The following is a 9,706-nucleotide window of genomic DNA, read 5'->3' as shown; positions in this document are numbered from 1 at the left end:
CACTCCCTCTTTCTCCCTATGCTCCAGCCTGCCTGCCCTTCTCGCTCTTCCTTGAATTTGTCAGGTCTGCTACTTCTCCTGGGCCTCTCCGCAGATGTCTGCCTAGTTTTTACCGATACTTCGTCAGTTCTCCGCCTGAATGTCACCCTTCTAGAGAGTCCTTCTTTGACCACCCCGAGTAAGATAGCAAGCTCTACCTCAGCCCTGCAGAACCACTTTATCCTTATTTCATTTTCTGCATAGTGGTCATTGATGTCAATTAACTGCTCATTGATATTGCTCCATGAGGTCAAGGGATCCGTTTTGTTTTTTGCCGTAATGCCCAGGCCATGGGACAAGGCCTGGGACAGAATAAATGATCAGTTAATGTTGTTGAATAGATGAATAGATATGTTGGTTGTTTTTTTTCTTTTTTCATGTAATGTGTTGGCAAAGTCTAAAAAGAATGAGAATACGCAGTATATGTGGAAATGCCATTTGTTACAACTTTTTTCAGGGGCAAAGTGGTAACATATATGAAAAGTTCAAATGTACATACCCTATGATCCCCAAATTCCATGATGTATAATATAGATAATTGCAAATAAACACAAATATGTTCATTGCTATATTGCTTATATGTAGTAGTGAAAAACTGGATACAATCTAATGATATATTAGATCCAGTCTCACCTTTTAAATACCATGGGCTGAAATAAAGACTTTCAAAAGAATGTACGCACATGGAATGAGGACCAAAATATATTGTAGTGGATACTTATGGTTTTATCTGACCAGACTCTCCTACCCTTTATAATCACCCTAAATTGACCACTCCCCCACCTCAGGAAGGTCACAGGAGCATCGAACTCACACTAGGCCAACTGAAGCATCTTCCTGGGATTTGGAATTGGACTAAGGTTCTAGTATAATCTGGTTGCTCTTCTTGAACTCTTGAGGACCTACAAATCTGGGACTAGTTGGTGGCCATTTTCATTCAAATGAAGTGAGGAATCAAAAAAAAAATCTGTCTTCAGTGAAAGAAAAACAGAGTTGATCACGAAGAGAAGAAAGAGACAGAAAGGGCCTCACAGCATTCATGGCCTATGTTCTGATTTTTTTTCCAGGACCAATTTTATTCCTGTCCTTGGTGTGCAAATACCATGTACGTTTGTAACTACATGTCTAAAAAGATCTACCCTAAACTACTAACAGGGGTTACCTTGTTACCATATCAGGCAGGGCAAGGAAAAAATGAGGACTTCCGTTTTTACTTCATACACTTTTGGCTGTGAAATTTTTTTCCTAAGTTACATGAATTACTTTTATAATAAAAAAAGTGTAATTTTTAAAAATCTCATATTAATACCTTTAGTTTATTCCTGGTTGACCAGCAATATAGAAAATGTTGGGTATACTATAGAAAGCATTTCATCAAGTTTTTTTTTTTTCCTAAATAGTGAGGTCTGTTGTGAGAAGTTGCTTATATGTAATGAAAGCATGTTGTGAAATGAAAATAATTTATATACATTTATTCATGAAATTTTTGAGCTTCTGCTCTCATCAAGACAGATACAGTCTCTGACCAGATGAAGCTTCTTATATAATGGAGGATTTAGAGACATCTAGAGACACTTACAACACAGTGTAGGAAAGTAAGGGATTCTGGTTCCCAGGGTATCTAACACAGACTTAGAGGTTTAGGAAATTTAAAAAAAATTTTTTTTAACATTTATTCATTTTTGAGAGTGAGAGAGACAGAGCATGAGTTGGGGAGGAGCAGAGAGAAAGGGAGACACAATTCAAAACAGGCTCCAGGCTGGGAGCTGTCAGCACAGAGCCTCACATGGGGCTCCAACTCACTGACCGGGAGATCATGACCTGAGCCGAAGTTGGGCACTTAACCGACTGAGCCACCCAGGCGCCCCAAGAAAAGTTTTGTTTGTTTGTTTGTTTGTTTGTTTGTTTGTTTAAGCCAATTGGGAAAGAAGAGTTAAAGTAGAAAATGGAAGGTGATGGAAAGGTTGAGTGGTAGACTAAGTGAAGCCTTCCAGCCATAGGGATCTGCAAGTGCTCCAGGTTTAGAGAGGACAACTTGGAGTGTTCTGGAAACTGACAGTGGCTCCGTAAGGATGGAGACAAAAAATTGAGAGATGGAAATTTGAGAGCCTTGAAAGCTATATTCTAGAGTCTGACTTGTGTACTACAGGCGATCAAAGGCGTTTGAAGGAAAGTGATGCAGTCAGATTGCGTTTCCCACAGCTTTCTATGACTCCAGGGTAGAGATGGGCTGTGTGTAACCAACTGGAGAAAATTAAGGCTGGTGCCAGATCACTTGCCACAGGCCAAGTAAGATGATGTATCCGTGATGGCCTGGATAGAAATGGCAGCGCTGCCTACCATCGCCGCCCAGAAGAGGCACTAAATAGGCATGTGTTTCATTGAGATGATTGGATGTAGGGGTGTAAGCTATACTTCCCAGGTGTCTGATGACATAATTCAAGAAGATAGGGAACCTAGGAGGTTAAAATCGGTTACAGGTGCCAAGAGAATTCATGCGTTAAACTTGGACGAGTACAGTTACGTGTCTTTGAGACATTAAAGCGGAAACGTCCAGCAGGTTGCATAGGCACCTAGAGCTCTGCCGGGGCTTTCCTTTCTTCGCCAGAAACGGTACCATCGCGCGCTTCTCAGTTCTTTCCAATTTCCACACCCTCCACTCCCCCGAAAGCCCTCGGGAGCCACGGAGGCGATCCCACGCATGCGCCGTGGCACCACGCACAGAGACGGAGGGGGATACTTTTTCCGTAACCTGAAGCAACATCCCTCTGAGTCTCCATAAAAAAGGCGGGAACTAGCCAACAGGCTGAGGAGTGATGGGACGCGCGCCTCCGCACGTCCCGCCCATTTCAGCCTCTGATTGGTGGGTGTACTTGGCTCGTGGTGGAGGGACCTGCCACATAGGCTGTCAGTCTCCCGGGGGCGGGTCCGCGACGCCGGTCCTGCTCCCTCCTCCCCCACCCCCGGCTGCCGACGTGGGGAAGGCGGCCGCAGGCTATTAGGGGCCGGGGCGTGGGTCCCGAGCGGGAGGGGGGGATGGGAGGCCTGCGGCTGCTGGCGGTGGCCCTCACCTGCTGCTGGTGGCCGCCGGGCGGCCAGGGTAAGACCCTGCGGGGCAGCTTCAGCAGCGCCGCGGCCCGAGACGCTCAGGGCCAGAGCATCGGCCACTTCGAGTTCTACGGTAGGTGCGGGGGCGGGGAGCGGGATGCAGGCGCTTGGGCCCATCTCGCGGGCCGCGCCTCCCCACCTCGCTTCGGGAGGCCTGGAGCCGGCGGCGGCGACGCGGGGACCTCCCCCCTCTCCCAGCCCACCCGGACTCCCAGCGTCGCTGGCAGCCCTCCCCCGACCGCAGCTGCCGGAATCTTGGGCTGCTCGAATGCCAGCTCTGGTGTTGCTGCTCCCCGCTCCCTAGTCTGCACCCTCCCCCAGGAGTGATTGTGTTCTGCGCTTGGAACGCCGCTTCGCCAACCCTCCCCACACGCACGAAAGTACGGAGACTAATGCATCTTTCGAGATCCTTCCCTCAAGGAAGCAGGGTTTGCTCACCCCTGACTCAAACTGGTTGTAGACACTGAGGCACTGTACTTAGGCGTTCATCGAAGCCCCAGAACTTAGATTTACTGGGTTTAGTTTTTGTTTTTAAGATCAGTTTGCTCTAACCTCCTTGAAGCAGAGAGGTGTGGGAAACCAAATAAAACACCTGCTAATCTGGTGGTCACAATTGCTAGATCAAATCGCCTAAAGTAGGAGATTGACTCTGGACCAGGAGGCCCGGAATTAACTTGACAGAAATGCTTGTAAGTGGGTCCTGGGAGCTGCATAATTTGTATCCTGTCTGGACCTTCTGAAATGAGAAGTGCATTTAATTCGTACTTTCTGGTCTCCCTCAAAAATCAATAATTCTTGAATGAATGAATTTGCAGTTCATTCTAATTTTTGCTTTATTTGCACTCTCGAAATTTAAGTGATTTTCTTGGTATGTACTCTTGCTACTCTATTTGACTAGTACTATATTGCAAATAATTATTTGCCTTGATGAGGTTGGGATCCTTGATTAATGTAGCTTTTAGCATGAAAAGACGCAATGTCAGACTGTGGTCCTAGAGAGGATTCTTAGGAGAAGATAATAGGAGCAAGAAGCTATTTTGGTGTGGGGAATTTAAAGTATTGGGAAGGTACAGAATTGGTGATGTAAAGGAAGAGGAACCTGAATTTTTTTTTTTTTTTATACTCAAAGTGTTTAAAACAACTGAGAAAAGAAAAGCAACCCAGTTTTCCAAAATCCAGTGTGGCACAGATCTTGAGTGAAGAAGAAACTCTAGAAACGGTTTTGTTATTATATTTTAGGTCACATTTTTAGTTTTTTTAATCAACTGGCTGTAACTGTACTTTGAATATTGACAGTGATAGTAAAGACATTACAATAAATGGCACAACCTGGACAGTGCTGGAAAATCTGGGCTATATGGAAGCTACAACCTGGATTATCACTCAAGACTAGCAGAGGACTTAGACAACCAGGAGATTTCATGATGATATTTCGTGAATATCATCATGATATTCCATAAACATGGAGGAGAAACATACGTTTGAAATCCAGGTGTTTTAAGGAAGATTGAGGAATTGAGTGTTCAAGTATATTCACACACACACTCTTATTGTGTGTATTTATTACCAATTTTCAGTGAATTTGAATTCAGTAGAATAATATTACTAAATTACACTGAAATAATAAACTCTAACTCAGTGCAATTTAAGATGGTAAGCCTTTGAGTCACTCTTAAAATTATTGATAATTTGGGGGAACCTGGGTGGCTCAGTCGGTTAAGCGTCTGACTCTTGGTTTTGGCTCAGGTCATGATCTCACAGTTTGAGGGTTCGAGCCTTGCTTTGGGCTCTGCGCTGACAGTGCAGAGCCTGCTTGGGATTCTCTCTTGCCCTCTCTCTCTGCCCTCCCTTGATCTCACTCTCTGTCTCCCTCCCTCAAAATAAATAAACAAAAAAAATTAAAAATAAAATGAAATTTTTGATAATTTGTAATGTGATCAATTTATGTAGGAGACTTGGACATTCTTTGATACATACTGTACATTTAAATTTATTTAAAATGTTTAATTAGAGTAAAATTATAATAAAGTGATGACAGCAACAGAAGAATATATCTTAGAATGAAATAAGTCTCCAGCTTTTCTTCTCACCTAGAGGCAACTACTTTTTACCATTTCTGTTAGGGCCTTAAATGTAGTTAGTGTGTGCACCCAGGCTTATTCTGTAGTGTCTTTACAGTATCTATTGTTCTGAAAGTTCTTTTGTAAAAGTCACAGATGTCACATTTTTTACATGGTCTAAAATGTTTACCCCCAAACTAATTTATTTAAACTTTCTTGCTATTAGCTATGCTTATTTTTTACATTAAAAGTATAGCTAAATATTAGCTTACATGTTACTTTAGAAAACAAGAGCAACTTTGGTGGGAAATTGCTGTAGATGGTTTATAAACAAAGATTAAAGCCATGTGGAGTGGTTCTAAAAATGAGGCAAAAATTCTGTGACAGTGAATGTCCAGATATAGTGAAATGTCATCAGTTTTCCTCAGAAGTAGATGGAGACACCACAGGTTAAGTTTGGATAATTAATATGAATAGTCTCTTGACTTGCCTCTGAATGGGCTGTTCATTCTCATGTGATCTACCTAGTTAAGTGAGATTTAAGAAAAACTCTTTAAATTCCTGTTTTGATAAATACAGATGTTGAATTGTCTTGTCATTTCAGTTCCATACAAGACCAAACTTGTTGATAATTTTTGTTTTAATGTCAAGGTGACCATGCTCTTCTGTGTGTCAGAATCAACAACATAGCAGGTGCTGTTGGGAAAGAAGCTAAACTCTACCTGTTCCAAGCCCAGGAATGGCTAAAGCTCCAGGAAAGCAGTCATGGTTATAGTTGCAATGAAAAATTGTCCAAAGCTCAGTTGACAAGTGAGTATCTCCTTTTTCTTTTGATCATTGGATCTGTTTTTTGACTCCTGAATGTTGAAGTCTGTTGTTTATATACCAAGATGTTTCATGACACATCATGCTTTGATGACATTTTGTCTAGTACATTTTAAGCTGAAGTTTAAGGAAACCGACTTTTTCCTTGATCAAGGGGCAGAATGCCTTTTCCCTCCCTTTATCATTAAAAATTTTTGAAAAATATCTAGCTAATTTATAAAGGCATACTTTCATTCATTTGTACTTCTTACAAGTCACATAATTCACACCAGTATGGCAAATATATTTTGACCCAGTGGCAGCACGGAATGAACGATAGCATTTGTTGAATGCTAATTATCTGCTAGCACTGAGCAAAGCACTAAACATGTATTATCTCAGTTAATTGTATAATTTAGCCCAAGTGATGCTGTTTTGCAACATGTTACTAGAACATGGGACCTAATCATGTGGTGACACAGTATGTCATCTTGGGATGTACAAGCACCACATCATTTGTAAACTTCTAGATTTGCCTCTAGAGAAGCTCTGCTTTTATTATCCTAGTTGCCTGTATCCTGGAGCCCTTCCATTCTCATCAGGACTATCCCACGTATTAGGGTGCACTATCCAGAATTAGTGCAACTCTTTTTAATTTCTGTATAAACGAAGGGCATATACCATGCTACCCATGTTACCTGCTGGAAGTTAATTGGTTGTAGAAGACATGAGAAATGTGAAACTTCCATTAGAAGAAATAGGAATTATCCCTCTCCCCTCTCCCTTCTGTAGGGAAACAGAATTATCCCTCTGTTTCCCCTACTGTCTTCTGCATATCAGTGAGTCTCTGAATCTTCTTTTGATTAGTCAAGTAAAACATTGCCATTTCTAAACTTTCAGCCTTCCTAGTCTTAGCAACTCTCTTAGGTCCCTCATAAGGTAGCTAGCTGCAGTAGGATTAAGAGTAGAAGACCCCAGTCCTTGCCACCTCGTGTAGGGATCTCTTATTTAGATTTATGAGATGACATTAACAGTATGTTGAAGAAGTCTCAAATGACTGGATTCAGATATCAAAGAGACAGTTATATAAACTTATTTACCTCTCCCTTGAATTTTAGAACTAACCTGGGAAATTTGTGCAAATGCTCATTATCAGTTATCTTTTCCTTTCTATACCAATTTGGTCATCTGAATGTTCCACATATGTATAAAAAGTTCTGGCCTTCCATTCCTACTTCTTATAATGTCCCAAACCAATTCATCCTCTTGCCCATCTAGACCTCACCCTCTTCCAGTGTTCCCTGTTTCAGGAACCAACACCACCATCTATCCAGTAAGCAAGCTAGAAATCAAGGAGTCTTCCAACACTCCATCTTTGACCTCTCCATCTCCTTCCAGTCTATCAGTGAGTGACCTCTAAATCTCTCTTGAATCATCTACTTTTCTTCATCTCTGCCTCCACCACGTTATTCCAGTCTGCCATAATTTCTTGCCTATTGCAGTAGTCTCCCATGTGGCCACTGCTGCCGTGCTGGTGCCCCCCGGAACCAGAGTGATCTTTCTGAACAGGGATCACGTCACATTCACTTCTTACCACACTCATAAATACTTCTCTTTTTCTACTGCTCTTAGGACAAAGACATGCCTCCTTAACCTGATTAGCAAAGCCATCATAGTCTGGCCAGTGTTTGCCCCCCAGTTCTGTCTCACAGCATTGTCCCCTCCTGCCTCATTTTATCTGTGGGCTTGTTCTATTTCAGTGCTACCCTGGGCCTTTGCATAGGCTTTTCCTCTCTTGTTCTTCCTTCCCTTTTTGGCTCCTTCCTACACTAAGTTAACATGTGAGTTTTTATAGCTTGTTTTCCTCCACAGCACATATTATAGTTACCGCTTTTCATTTTATTTATTTGTTATAAAATCAGCGAGAGAAGCAAAGCTCTTCTGGTCTACCCATTCACTCATGCATACACTGGGCACTTTCATGCTTCATGTACTAGGCAAGGCACTTAGGATAAATCAGGAACTAAAATACACTCTCTTTGTCTTTATGGCTAGTGGGGGGTCACAGGAATGAATCTGATCAATGTGAATAAATACGAAATTGCAATTGTGGTAAGTACTATGGATGCTAGTCACATGGTGTTAGGAGAATGAAAACTTATAATATGTCTTTGTAGCTTTTACTAAGTATTTGTAGGATGAATCGTCATAGAGCTTAGGGCTTGAAGGGCTTTTGGTTTTTGGTTTTTTGGTTTGTTTTAAAGTTTATTTATTTAGGGGCATCTGGGTGGCTCAGTCTTTTGGGTATCTGATTTCGGCTCAGATCATGATCTTACAGTTCGTAGGTTCGGGCCCTGCATCGGGTTCTGTCCTGACAGCTCAGAGCCTGGAGCCTGCTTCAGATTCTGTGTTTCCCTCTCTTTGCTCCTCCCCAGTCATGCTCTGTCTCTCAAAATAAATAGACTTAAAAAAATTTTTTTTTAACATTTACTTATTTTTGAGAGAGAGGGTGCATGAGAAAGGGACAAAGAGGGAGAGAGAGAATCCCAAACAGGCTCCACGCTGACATGGGGCTTGATCTCACCACTGTGAGATCATGACCTGAGCCAGTATTAAGGGTCAGATGCTTAACCGACTGAGGCCCCCAGGCCCCCCCTTTTTTGTTTTTATTTTAATTCAGTGTAGTTAACATAGTGTTATGTTTCAGGTGTATAATGTAGTGAATCAACAATTCTATACACTACTCAGTGCTGATCATAATAAATGTTCTCTTAATCCCTTTTACCTATTTCACCCGTCCCCCCACTTTCCTCCCCTGTTTGTTCTCTGTAGATAAGAGTCTTTTTTTCTTTTTTTGTCTCTTTTTCTTTGTTAGTTTGTTTTGTTTCTTAAATTCCACATATGAGAAAAATCAGATGGTATTTATCTTTCTCCTGACTGACTTATTTCACTTAGCAGTAACTCTCTAGATCCATCCATATTGTTGCAAATGGCAAGATTTTATTTTTTTCATGGTTGAGTATTATTTCACTGTATGTCTATACCGCATCTTCCTCATCCATTCATCTATCAATGGACAGTTGGGCTGCTTCCATAATTTGGCTATTGTAAATAATGCTGCAGTAAACGTAGGGGTGTGTATATCTTTTCAAAGTAATGTTTTCATATTCTTTGAGTAAGTACCCAGTAGTGCAATTACTGTATCATATGGCAGTTCTGTTTTTAATTTTTTGAGGAACCTCCATTCTGCATATAGTGACTACACGAGTTTCCCTTTCCAACAAGGGAAAGGTGCGTGAGGGTTCCTTTTTCTCCACATCCTCGCCAACACTTGCTATTTCTTACATTTTTTTTAAACCATTCAGGGAGGTGTGAGATGATATCTCATTGTGGTTTTGATTTGTATTCCCCTGATGATGAGTGATGTTGAGCATCTTTTCATGTGTCTGTTGGCCATCTGGATGTCTTCCTTGGAGAAATATTTATTTGTGTCTTCTGCCTATTTCTAAATTGGATTGTGGTTTTTTGGTATTGAGTTGTATTATGTATTTTAAGTTGTTTATGTATTTTGGATACTAATCTTCCATCAGATACGTCATTTGCAAATATCTTCTATTTACTAGGTTGTCTTTTTGTTTTGTGGATTGTTTCTTTTGCTGTGCAGAAGCTTCTTATTTTGATGTAGTCCCAATAGT

The 9,706-nt window shown here is 41.4% G+C and overlaps 1 protein-coding gene across 2 annotated transcripts in view; it reads left to right on the top strand.

Moving 5' to 3' along the window:
* The first annotated feature begins 2,949 nt into the window (after positions 1–2,949).
* GPR180 (G protein-coupled receptor 180) overlaps positions 2,950–9,706 on the top strand; it is a 40,540-nt gene continuing 33,783 nt past the window's right edge. For both annotated transcript variants that reach the window (XR_009611317.3, XM_060636848.3), the window contains exons 1-2: positions 2,950–3,220; positions 5,859–6,017. Coding sequence is in view for 1 of the 2 variants with exons in the window: in XM_060636848.3 (XP_060492831.2) it covers positions 3,076–3,220; positions 5,859–6,017 (304 nt within the window). In the remaining variant the exon portion in view is untranslated. The remainder of the gene's footprint in view (positions 3,221–5,858; positions 6,018–9,706) is intronic.

This window comes from Panthera onca, chromosome A1 (assembly GCF_046562875.1).
Source record: "Panthera onca isolate mPanOnc1 chromosome A1, mPanOnc1 haplotype 2, whole genome shotgun sequence".
NCBI classification, from domain to species: domain Eukaryota; kingdom Metazoa; phylum Chordata; class Mammalia; order Carnivora; family Felidae; genus Panthera; species Panthera onca.
This window is presented reverse-complemented; position numbering and strand designations above follow the sequence as displayed.